The sequence below is a fragment of the Pteropus vampyrus genome, unplaced genomic scaffold (assembly GCF_000151845.1).
Source record: "Pteropus vampyrus isolate Shadow unplaced genomic scaffold, Pvam_2.0 Scaffold76, whole genome shotgun sequence".
NCBI classification, from domain to species: Eukaryota; Metazoa; Chordata; class Mammalia; order Chiroptera; family Pteropodidae; genus Pteropus; species Pteropus vampyrus.
In genome coordinates this window covers 1,234,911-1,248,078 of record NW_011888857.1, presented here as the reverse complement: position 1 = coordinate 1,248,078, position 13,168 = coordinate 1,234,911, and the positions used below count along the sequence as shown (strand labels likewise).

The 13,168-nt window shown below is 33.3% G+C and overlaps 2 protein-coding genes across 9 annotated transcripts in view; one reads left to right on the top strand and one right to left on the bottom strand.

The window, feature by feature from the left end:
- The window catches only part of DNAJC24 (DnaJ heat shock protein family (Hsp40) member C24), a 53,414-nt gene that overhangs the window by 39,492 nt on the left and 754 nt on the right, over positions 1-13,168 (top strand). The window contains exons 4-6 of one of the 3 annotated variants that reach the window (XR_002780951.1): positions 4,678-4,746; positions 6,022-6,090; positions 9,617-11,498. Coding sequence is in view for 2 of the 3 variants with exons in the window: in XM_023532062.1 (XP_023387830.1) it covers positions 4,684-4,746; positions 6,022-6,090; positions 9,617-9,747 (263 nt within the window). In the remaining variant the exon portion in view is untranslated. Of the gene's footprint in view, positions 1-4,677; positions 4,747-6,021; positions 6,091-9,616; positions 11,499-13,168 lie in introns of those variants that run through there. The other 2 variants (XM_023532062.1, XM_011362548.2) reach the window with 2 other exon arrangements.
- IMMP1L (inner mitochondrial membrane peptidase subunit 1) overlaps positions 9,099-13,168 on the bottom strand; it is a 59,637-nt gene continuing 55,567 nt past the window's right edge. For 5 of the 6 annotated variants that reach the window (XM_011362553.2, XM_023532063.1, XM_023532065.1 and 2 more), the window contains exon 7: positions 11,066-11,229. In XM_011362553.2, the coding sequence (XP_011360855.1) occupies positions 11,161-11,229 (69 nt within the window). In that variant the 3' untranslated portion in view covers positions 11,066-11,160. Of the gene's footprint in view, positions 9,833-11,065; positions 11,230-13,168 lie in introns of those variants that run through there. The other variant, XM_011362549.2, reaches the window with a different exon arrangement.

Below are 13,168 nucleotides of genomic sequence, written 5' to 3'. Positions count from 1 at the left end.
ACTAGTGAATTAGAAACGAGTGTTGACATTTAAAAAAAATTTTTTCTATGTAATTTTCTCACAGCTACCATAGTTCTAATTGGCCTTCTACCACAGGTTTTTACGTTTTGATTGGTCTCGCTTTCTTTATTCTTCTCAAAGAACTTCTCTAACCACCTCCTCCCCTACACAACATTTACCCATTCGCCTGGAATTTAAATAGGCAGAAGATTTTAAGTTTGCTTCTACTTTTTCTAACCTTATCACCAGTCACAAACCTAATGAGAGTCTTCTCCCCAGTCTATTTAGGAGCTCCCAAACACATCTGCTTATGCATTACTCAGAACACCCTCCCATTCTGATTCTTCACAGCTTATTCTTTATTCAAGTTCCAACTCAAATCCTCCTGTCTCCTTTCCCACCCTGCCAAAAAAAAAAAAAACTTCCCTGACATTCTAATCCACCATCATTTCTAACCTCTGAATTTAATCCACGAAGTGTTTTGATTTTATCTTCTGTGGTTCCCATCTTTTAGTTCTGTTTGGTACTTCTGAAGGAATGAAAAATTAAATGGATATGGCTTTGATAATAATGGGTCAGTTTTAATGGGACTGACAATAGCAAAATATTCTAAATTTCTAAACACTGTTACAAATCCAGAAAAAGTCAAGAGCTGCTGCCTTCCTACACTATGGTCCTTGAGGCTTCTCCTGTCACCTCTCCAATAATGATTGGTATTTAGTCAATTTTCTATGGTCTGATATAGATAGGTCAACACAAACATTATAAAATAATAACAGTTAAATTAGCTGCCATTTGTTGAGCACTGGCACTATGGTAATTGTCTTTTAATCATTGTTTAACAACCTTGTTAGGAAGAAATTAATATCTATTTTCCAGAGAAAGAGTATGAGGCTGGAGGGTGGTAGGGGGATAATTAACTAATTTGACTAAGGTCGCATAGCTAATAATTGATAGAGAGGGAATTCAGAGCCATTCTGTGAGTCTTAATCACTGCCAGGCTGCCAAGTTTTAAAGAGGTGTATACAGCCTACTGTTTTTTGGTCCAAATAGTCAAGAATGAGGCATATTTGAGAGTCAGAACAAGAAGCCAGACCTACATCTGCTGCTGTTCTACCTGTTCTGTAGTGAAACGTGAAATTCAATTTTTGGGTTTCATTTGGTACCTCTCATGAGCACTAGTTTATAAAAGCTCTGCAGCACTTCAAGTCCATAATTAAACTCCAGATTTGTGATTTTTCTTCTATATTGAAAGACTTACAATTTTGACTATCTGAGAAAGGATTATAGAACTTTACGATTTAATGAGCATGTTTTAAGTTAAATGTTAGCTGATTCTCAATCCCTTACCAAGGTAGAGACTGTTCCAAGAACAGAGACTGTTATGGACAAGGAAACGATATCCTTCAAGTTATTTCCTATACAAAAATTTTAATTATATATAGTGAACTGATTTTTTAAGAATGAGGTGATTGTTTAGAATTAAATTATTTGGTTTTAAAACAGCAAGATACTAAGACCTAAGGGAAAACAATACTGTTTGCTTTTAGCACACAGAGATGACTTTAAATTTAAAATAAACTTTAAATATTTTAAATGGCATAAAGCTAAATACAGTGGACTAATTGCTAAATGAGAGCATTCTGGGGACTTGATCACTGGAGTAACACGATATTGCTACATATGAACAATAGGGACAGAGCTGCTGATGGACTCAATCTTTTGGCCAATATTGGGTTGATTGAGACATTTAGATACCGCAGCCGTAATGAATAAAGTTGAATTCCTCTCGTTTGTGCCTTTTTATTGCTGTTATTTATTTTTATTTATTTATTTGAATTGTAGCTACAGTTAGAAAAACTTTCCTGGTATTAGGAAGTATAATTATTTAGGCAGCAAAGAGTTATTTTAGAAATTTTAGTATCCTCCTTAGGAGGAAGTTTTAAAAGACTGGAATTCTATTGTCTTGTAAGAAGTAAGAAATATTTATTGATTCCCAAATGGACCTGAAAAAAACCTTTCCTCTTTTAGAAAGTTGTGAATGACCCAGCGAGAGCTCTGGTAAGCTTTACTGAACCAAGCTGCTAATAGTTATTTAATGTTATTCTTCAGTGTGAAAGAATCTCCATAGATTTTCCTTTTAATCTCTTTGAATTGCAGGCTCATAAACCTCTCTGATGAGTCCTGCCAGTGTTTTCTTAGATCCCACCGTTGAGACAATGGAGCCACAGAATTCTTTCACCTCTTGTTGTCAGACAAATCCAATAGAATATAAGGTCAGAAGGGCCTATACTTCTAAAGGTTTAAAGATTCTTTTTCAAGTAAGCACATATTATTTGATTTTATCATTATATTCCTCAGGAATCCCTCTTTAACTATAGTGCATTGCTTTCTATCTGTAAGTAAATTTGGAAGTTTTTCTTGTCTCCATATTTAAGCTTGTGAGCACAGCACAGGGTGTGAACAGACCTTAATGTTCTTAGATACCTTAGAAAAAGCTGAGTCCATTCACTTCAAAAGAATTAGGAACATGTAGTGTCATTGGTCTCAAGATAGAGCACACCAAATGCCAGGCAGTACATTTTCTTTCCAGTGCTGTTGTTTTTTTTTAATTACCATTCTGTAGCTAAGATTACAGATTTAAATATTGGATCTGTTCCTTTAATTAAATCGCTTTCTAAGTCAGTTTGTTTCATCAACATTTTTAGTTGTGTCATGTTAACAGGAGAACTTTGAGATAAGATTTATCTTTTCAGATACTTATTAAAATATTTCATTGTAATGAGCAAAAATATTTATAATATGTAATACTCAAAAGAAAATGAAGTTATCTGTTTTGCAGATGCCATGCCTGATAGACAATTATCAAAGCTAATTACAGGGTTCCTGTGAGTTATTTTAAGGGCTAGGAATGAATTAAGTTTTCTAATTATAACTGCAATGGTGGACAAGCAGAGATCATTGTTTAAAAAGAAGAAAAAAAAAAACATTGATTTGTTTGTGCTCCTTCCTTGTATTCGTAGTGTGGGGGGTTGCTGTTGCCCCATTCCCTGGACACCTGTTTCTCAACAAAGGATCCCTACCCCCTGCATTTAGATTCACCTTTTACTTGTCTGTACCCCCTCTGCTCATTATACAGTTCTCCAGGGATCCAATTTTCCCGAGTTAATCACCCCAGCCTTTTTCAGAAGCTGTTAGATTACCGTCCTTTCAAAGACTACAGACTTTCCTATGAGGCTCTTAACTTTTTTCCCGTAACTTTTCGTATTTCTTAAAAAATGTAGCCACTGGAGTCTCAACATTACCTTTAAAACTTTTTATTGAAGTTTATCACAAACACAGAGCGGTGCATCAATCCTAGGTATATGGCCTTATGGAAATTCATAGTAAACACACCCATCTCACTAGCACCCCAGAGTCCCCTGTGACCCCATCCAGTTACTACTCGCTTCCCCATGCTCAACAGCACGGGGTAGTTCTTCCTGTTACATTTCACATAATGGAGAATCATACAGTATGTCCTCTTTTGTGTCAAATACTGACTTTTAAAACCAGAATCCCCACAGAAACTTGGACTCTGTGCACACAGTGTTGAATAATCAGGTCAATATATAGATGTTTAGACAGCCACAGAACATGATCATATTTTAATATACTTTTAGCTCTGACCTTGGGCAAATTACTAACCATTTTTGTGTTTTCCCTTTTACCATGAGATAAGGTCTAAGCTGATCTTTCAACTAAGAAATAGGTAGCTACTCTAAAGTTCCTGTACATAAAGAAGAAAAAAATAGTAAAAATGTACAAGCTATTTTTCTGAGTAGGTGGAATAATATATTAGAAAGGGTTCCACATGAAATAGTAACTGGGTGAGAATAACAATAGCTTCCTAGTAGAGAAGCAGAACAATACAAAGCTGACTTGTTAGGCAGTTATACTTACCAGTTATTTCTCATTTATTATTTTTAAAATGACATAATGGACAAACATGAATGGGTTAATTCTTTTTGTACAATTAATGTACTACAGGTGTCCAAGATAGGGCAGATTAAGAAGGTTTATTTATTTTGTCATTAATTCTGCCATTTCTGATTTGCTTTAAATTGATTTCAAAAGTACAAGATAATCTTTAAGATATTCTGGAACATAGGCAACTTGATTGTAAATTATTTATACCTGTTTTTTCTCTAATCAGGATCTGTTAAGTGCCAATTACCCCCATTCTTCAAGTCTAAAATGGTGTTTCATTTCTCCATTCAAGAAAGCTACCCTGGTCCTTCGTGACATTTTTTTTTTCATCCATGAGACTGCTATGTAGATTTTTTAGAAAATTAGGAATAATAACCTATACCCAAGTATACTTTATATAGAATGTGGAAATTTGTTTTGTTCAGAAATTACTTAGCATAAGCATACTGATACACTCTGAATAAGCTTTTCAGTAAGCACACAGAGATGGAGGCAATAACCCTGACCACCGGGCAAAGTCTGTATCTTTGGAGTTTAGGACAGTTTAATAGACTGTTGGTACCTGGTAAATATGAAGTGATACAATATTTGACATTCCTTAATAGGAAACCATGGCGAGTTCAAAATATTGTATAATCTTTTCATCTATTTTAAAATTGTATAACTCACCAATAAATTTTGAACAGGCAGTTATTAAATATAATTAAGTTGCAGGCATTCACACAACGGAACAAAGGGAAGCATTCTCAGCAAGTGAACAAGAGACTAGTGAGACAGGTAAAGAAAATTTCATTGGTGGGGGAGGTGGATTTTAGTAGTTTCTTTTAAGCATTAACTTTTAGAAGAACGATACAAGCCTACAGGAAGTATATCATGCCTTTAAAAACAAAGACTAGTGCTTCTCATTTATAGTTGCTTTCTTTGTCCCAAAATGCACTTATTTTTAGCAAGAGTGCATGCTTATGCTACTCTTACTTTTAGTTGGAATTCCAGGCTTCTTTGGACCTTCCTTCTGTAGGGAAAACTTTGGCCCAGGAAACATCAGTGGAACATCAATACAACACAGTTGTGTTGTATGGTTTTTGAAATATTTTAAAATAATTCTTCATTTAAGTTACTTCATATTGTGTTGCAAGCAAATAAAAATCAGGTAACTAATAGCCCCTTATATTTAGGTAGCTTTATTCTTTAAAGCACTTTTAGCCTAATATCATTTGATTGGTAAAACACTCTTGTATTAGTCTGTCTCATCTGCCATTAACTATATTCCATACACTAGGTGGCTTAAACAACAGAAATTTATCTCTCACAATTCTAAAAGCTAGAAAGTCCAAAACCAAGGTGCCAGTCAATATGGTTCCTAGTGAGGTCTCTCCCCCTGGCTTGCAGAGAGCCTCTTTCTAGCTGTGTCCTCATATGATAGTCTTCAGTGCATATCCATGGAGAGAGAACTTCTTTCTCTTCTCATAAGACCACCACTAGGACCCACTCTTGCGACCGCATTTAACCTAATTACCTCATAAAAGCCTTATCTACAAATAAAGTCACATTGGGGGCTTAAGGATTTAGCATCTGAATTTGGGGGGGAGTCACAGTTCAGTCCCATAGCAATCCTTCTGAAGTAGATAAGATAGAACTCAATATACCTAGGGTTAGAAAGCTAGTCAAATATTAGAACTAAGATTCAAATATAGCTATCTTTACTCAACTCCATGCTGCCTTCTTTAGTTACAGATATAATTTATCTGACAAAAAATTTTCCTCTCTCACAAAACAGAGGTCACTGATCACAAGGAATCATCAAAATCAGTGTCATGGTTTTGCATGTTGCATATTTGTGAAAATATGTGATAGATTTTGACTATTAAAGTTCATAAGAATTGGTATGCGCTGGAATTTAGTCAGTTGAAGTCAAGTAGCCTTATAACTGCTGTCAGAAGTAGTAATCTAAGTTTTAAAATGGTAAGTAAATGAGAGAGTTATAGTGGCCAGGCTGGAGTTGCCTTTTCAGCATTCTTTGTGATTATGATTAAAGTATTTTATATTTTACAGAAGACAATCTAAGAAATATGGGACCAGTAGATGCTCAAGTGTATCTTGAAGAAATGTCTTGGAATGAAGGTTAGAATTGTTTTTTTTCTCTTGACTACAGTAATGGAAAATATTAGGGTTTTTCTATAGAGAGAAAATAAAAACTCTCATATTTGGAATCTTAAAAAGAAATAATAATTTGGCTTTTGATATATATATGGGTGTTGTCTGGAATATTTTTGTTTCAAACTTCAATTATTGATGTCCCCCTATATGACTCATTTCCAATTATTTTTCTATTCTAATTAGTTGATAGGTACATAATTTTTCATAAGGTTTTCTTTTTTAAAACTACTTTGGTTTTTGGTTTGCTCTCCATCTGTGTAATAGGGAAAATAAAGTCAAAGAAAGTAATTTTTTCCATCCTTCCTATGTTGACATTCAAGATTAATTCTTATTAGAATTTTTATTTTTGTTTGTTTATATAGAATCATAACATGTCAGAGCAGGGCTTTCAATGTTATATTCTTCTATTTGGAGCTTGATTTTTACACTCACTTTTTGATTGGGTCTTAGGTGGAAAAGAAAAATCTGTCACTCCCTTTTACCTACCTTGAAGTCATGTCTTTCTCACTTCCCTTTTACTAGAATTTTAAAACTAATTTCTCCACTCTTGATAGTTCTGTGAATTGCTCTGGTTATTAAGTTTCTTTTTCTAAATGGAAGCCATGAATACACACTCCCATGTTTCTTTGGTCAAATGAAGAAAATCTTACTAGTTCCTAGAATTATTATATGCTCTTAACCCCGTAACTTTATTGTTCAGCCTGGGGTACAGGTTCCCTAGGAGTTTATAAAAATTTACTAATGAGTGGAGGTAGGTAGAAGATAAACAGCCCATCTTTCCAGAAACCAAGTTTAATAAAATATTTTTTAATGGTAAATTCTTAGTTTAGTGCTCTTAGGAAGCTGGGTCACAAGCTATATTGGCTTGGAAGGGGAATCATGTTTTTGCCTGTGGGCCACTCTGTTCCAGCTGCCAAATGAAATCCTAGAGTAGAAATTCTTATTTGCAGTGAATGATTGGAAAACGAGGTTTTGTGTAACTGGGGCTTTAAGGGGTTGACAGTTTCATCAGTCTAAACAGGAAGAGCTACTGCTGTGAAAACAGAATATACTAGTGACATAAGCTTTCACTGCTAGATCGTGAAGGAGACAGACTAGAACATGTCATTTATCAGTGAGACCTGCCAGCTAAACAGATCTTTTGAAAATACAGTATTGCTACCTTAAGAATCCATATGTATATTTAATCTGTTAGACAAATCAGTTCTTCTTGCTGTATTGACCGATATATATTATTTACTAATGATTCCTGATAATGTGAAAATAGTTTTGATTTTTGTAATCTTCCTTTCAGTAACATTTAAAAATATAATTGATATAAGATTTATTTTAAATTAAGAATATGGATTGATGATTCAAAAACCTGTTCAGTCAACTATAGGAACTTTCTGATACAAGTGATAATGCCAAGATAATGAAGGAAGTGTACAACATGTACAAATTGTCAATGGTTATGTTATAAATGTGTTGTTCTTTGGGACTTCCTAAAATAAATTTGACAGTGAAGAAGATAGAGAAGAATCCCAACCACAGACAATGAATCAGTTATAAGCAGCTATAGTTAATTTTAATACCAAGGGATGTCCTTACATGTTTATTAAAATTAAGGGTTTATTATTGTAAAAATTGAAATAGTTCTTATCCTTGTGAGAGAAAATACTAACAGCTGCATGAAGCTATTATTTTTGCAGGAATGTTTAAAAACTAGTCATGTTAAGTTTTGCAATTCAATTTACAATTTTGAATTGTTCTTTGCAATTGAAAAGAGCAGCCTTGGCAGATAAAGTTAAAAAGCAGATCAACTGGGCAAGTAAAAAATTGTGTGAAGATTTCTTCAGTCACTTTCAGAATAGCCTTGGAAGGTGAAGATCCAGAACAGGAAAGTGGATGAAGCCTTACATGATAGACAGCCAAATTCAGCTTCTTGATGCAAGGACAGTATGAAATATGTGTTTTATTACACTTAAAAGGTATACCTAAAGAACTGTTGAGAGATTGAAGTTAACCTTTCCCCTCACAGTTATTGTTAGTTTGTTTGTGTGGTCATTTTGTCTTTGTTATATTTAAAATGATGATGTCTGTGAAGATATCACTTTATTAAGTGTCAGTAGAATATAAGAAAAAATTTAACAACATGTGAGTTTTTAGTAAGCATTAACATTTGGAGTCATCTATGACAGAACTCCATAGTAGTCCATGGTGGCCTCTGCATCATTTACCAAGCTCATGTCACCTCAAATTGTTTCTCAATGTTCACTGAAGTGGTAAAAAAAAAAAAAAAAAAAGGAAATTTAGCTTATGTACATTTTTACACAAAAAAAACAATGCACTTATCCTCTGCTATACATATATGTTGGCTTAGACAGGGAAGATGATAGCATTCTTAAATTCAAAATGAAATTATTTTTCTTTATGGAGAAAAAAGGCACTGTGGTAAAAAAAAAAAAGATTGGGTGAATGAATTCGTTTTCCTTACTGATAAACACATGAAGTTGGTTCATTTAATTGCTTTTTTTTTCTAGGCCAAACTTCATTAGAGAACAAAAACAAGGCAGTTGAATTTTTTTTCCTTTTCCTTTCTTTTTTCCCTCTCTTTTAATGGCATATGTTGAGATCTGTTTGAATGTTTAAAAATGAAGTTTGAGAGTTGAATAACAGCATCTGTAAGAAATCATGTATTTTGTTACTTAGTTCATTTATCTACATAAAAAATTACAGTAAAATAATGTGATCAGTAATTATTTTTCCTTGACAGTCACTTCTCAGTGATAGTAAAATTGAATGACCAGTAGATCAGAAATTCTTTTGGTTAAAGGACGCAGAGATTTCAACTTCTTAGGAAGATGACAGACTTAAAATTTCTAAACATTACACCATATTGCCTCCTTTGGGCATCTCACTTCAGTGACTGTCCTTTTGGTTCATAAATCATTTGTAAACACCTAACAAACAAACATGTACAAACACCCACAGAAAAAAACAGTGTGTTTTTATATAGTTGAGTCAGGATTCTTGAAATAGTGTGATACCAGAACAGATATAGTCAAATGTTGAATTTGATAAGCAGTCAAGTGTGAAGTTTTCTCTAAAACCATATACTCCAGGCAAAAGCATGCTCTTTAACAGGTAGGGTATTTTTCTTTTTCCTTTACAGTAATAGTTTGGATAAACACATTGTTGAGAAAAATGTTAAAAAAAAAAAAAAAAAAGACAAATTTCATGGGTCACTCTGAGGGGCTGCTATAGATCTTTGGACTATTATTAATCCATAGCTTTAATCCATCTCCTCTACAAATAATGATTCTTTGATAGATAATTTTTAGAAACACTGCTCCATACAAGAAATGTTTTCAGGTTCTCATTTAAGAATACATTTTATATTTACAGAGCTTCTTTTGTCTTGCAATTTCTGTGGAATAAACTGCATTTTTTTATAGTGTTTACAAAGTTACTTGTAAGCATTTAAAGCATTATTTTGTTTTCTCTGCAGATGATCACTCTTTTTCTGTGAGTTGCCGTTGTGGTGGAGAATACAGTGTTTCCAAGGAGGAAGCAGAAGAAGTTACTCTGATTTCTTGTGATACCTGTTCACTAATTATAGAACTCCTTCATTATAGCTGAAATTGTTCACCAAGTAGAATCTGTGTATTCAGATACACTGAAGAGAGTCCATTCTAACTTTGTCCATTCAAGCAACTGTATAAAGCTGATAAAAAAGAAAAAAGAAAAATGTGGTAGGATTCTTTTTTTTTGGTCAGCTCTGTTATTTGCAGAGAAATAAGACTGTCAAGCAAAGTCTACTCCAGATTAATAGAAAATTAATTTAGCTATATGTGTTTATATTTATAGATTGCCAAAAAATGGATTAGAATTATAAATTATATTTAGTGAATTCCTATTGAGTACTTTATTATTAATTTCCTTAAATAAGCATGTCTCTTCTTTTAAAGGGTCAGAGTATCATCATATTCATTTATAGTTACTAAGCTTCTGAAGTAACATATTTCTAGCTGCCAGAGTTATAGGCCTATTTGACAACTGCCTCAGAAATCTAAAGTCATTAAAATTAAATTAGAATCTCTGCAAATAACATGTGATTTTAGTTCTCCCATAATGTAGGCTGAATATGGGTATTCATGAGGTTATTTCAAAGTTAATAAAGAAGGCAAAGTGGCAACTGCAGGAAAAAGGATAGCTTTGGAGTCAGAAGACTTAACTTCAGTCCTGGCATTATAGTTCCAAATTCTTCATGTAGCTATATTAAAAGGAGCAAGCTTCTTGAACACTGCCATCTTCAATTTTAGATATAATTAGGAAATAGTAGCTTTAAGAAAAAAAATTGAAACACATGCATTACTTTCCTTTTTATTTCAGAGTACTGTGATATAGTATTAATGCCTGTATTTAGGAATAAGGAACCACTGCATTGCTGGTATGATGAAATGGACTTTTATAATGTATTATTATTGACTACAGTAGACTGTAAAGATTTTATTTTTTTATATATTTAATATTCTATGTATAGTATAAGTCAGCACTCACTTTAAAAACTCATTTAAAAAGGAATCCTTTAGGGCATCACTGAAACTTTCTCACTCAGTTCATTCAATTCTCACTCATTCAAAGAGTGAGCCAAGCGTGCGACTTAGTAGCTTTTTATTAAGTTGAATTCTTGTTGGTTTGGACTTATACAACTAGTTTCTACTCTGACTTGTAAATGTAGCTAAAGTATGAAGCATATCCATGAGATTACTTTTTCATTATATCTATAAAACCAAAAATTCAAAAGTAAGGTTGTCATCCAGGTTTTTCCTCTAAAAATATTTTTATATCTAGCATAAAATTTAGATAACTTATTTTTATCCACATATCTTGAATTAATATAGCTTGCAGATTATTTGTTATTCCTCTTTACATTTAACAATTTAAAAGTAACAAATTGAATAGCAAACAGTTTATTTGTAAATACATGGTTTCAGTGGCAATAACAAATTCATCTGAACAGGAAACAATTATCAAAAGAATAAATGCTTGCTAATCATCAGAAAATCTGTGACTATTAGGGCTATCACGTAGAAATCCAAAATCACTCAGAGGCCAAATCTGTAAAATCAAAATGTGATTGAAGACAATTAATGAAAGTGATGTTATATGATCATCATATTCCTTTTTTTTATCATTCATCTCCTTTCTCTATGACATATAAATACATTCTCCTTATTCTTCAGTCAAGAACAAAATTTCTACATCAAAATAAGACTTTAGAAAGTAAACTTTCATGTGTGTATGTATTTAAACTCTAAAGTTTGGAACATTCAAATATACAAGAAATTGCATGTCATGTGAATACAGTTGACCTTTGAAAAACACAGGTTTGAAGTACATGAGTCCACATATATGAAGATTTTTTTCAATAAATATACAGTTGGCCCTCCATATACCCGGGTTCTCATCCATGGATGCAGAGGGCCAACTGTATGCACTGTTCTGTGCCATTTTATACAAGAGACTTGAGCAGTCACAGATTTTGGTATCTTTTGGGATTCCTGGAACCAGTACCCAACACCATAGATGAGTTTTGGGGAAATTGAAAGTTATTAGTGGACTTGGAACTGCTCGGCGAGGTCAGTGACCCTACCTCCTGTGTTGTTTAAGGGTCTACTGTATACATGTGTAATGTGTGTATGTGTGTGTATGTGTGTGTGTTTTCTTTAACTACCCTCAAAGTTAACCAATCTTAAGTACTTGAATATGTGCTAAAGTGTAAAGAATTCTGTAATTTATCCAACAGCCCCAAGTGTTATATGTTTTTCTCCTTACTGGTTGTGACAAAACAGGAACCATGGAGAACAATAATCTTTCCTAAGAATCGTATATTTACTACAACCATGATAAGTCCATTACTCATTGCACTTAACTGAGATATCCCTGCATTACAGGTAGTTTGAACCTAGACTGATCTTCTACAAATGCATATTAACATATTCCCAGGATATGAACATGGTTATAAAAGTTGTATGAGAGAAATTTTTGGAGATTCAAAATAAAGGCTTCTTACTATATAACTAAGGTAGTTTGAACTTTATTATTCAAATAAAAAATTATTCTCAATGACCTGTCTCAATGGGGGGAAGGCATATGTTTATAGCTATGAAAGCCAACATGTTCATAACTGTTATTGCAACAGTTAAGTCCACTGACAGCCTGAGGAGTTCAAAGTTTATTTTGAAAGAAACTGATTTTTTTCCCAGCTCAGAGAAGAAAGCCTACATTTAAACAGGAGACAGTACCTTAAAGAAAATACGTCCTCTTATTAGTCCATATGGAATAGGTCCATAGGACCTGGAATCTGTAGAATTCTGTAGATTATCACCTTCTATCCAAACATGACCAACTGGCACCTAGAATTAAAGAAGAAAGCAGCCCCTTAAAAAAGATTGCATACTATAAATAAAAAGTATGTCTTATAGGAGAAATGTCTTAAAATTCTCTTTTATAAAATACAAACCCCATGATTTTCACTTTTATTTTTATTTCTTGCACAATAAAATAACTAAAATTAGTAATAAAGTTTCAACTTTTTACAAGACCTATCTTTTTTGCCACATGGTTCCCAATCATTAATTTGTTACACAAACCCCAAACTGAGGTTATAAGAGATCAAAACAGTGTGACAGGGTCATTAATTTAATAGACTTCAAAAGAGGCCATTAGGATGCTGACTGAAAATGTGCCCTCCTGTCTCAATAACAGCATAAGCAGGGCAGCCACTCACTCAGCAACATCCTGGGGCCAGTACCAAGGCCAGACCTATTAGAATGCTCATGATGAACTAAATGGTAATTGATTGTGACATCAATTACAAATAATCTCATCATTTTATTGGAGTGGGCTTGTCAGAATTCTAATTAAGATCCCTGTTCTGCCTTTGTACAGGCCATATCTTCAATGCATTATACTTGAATGATGACCATCAAGAACTAGAAGGACCTATTATAAAATCATCAGTTGTAAAATTAATGATGGTAACCTTCTACTAAAT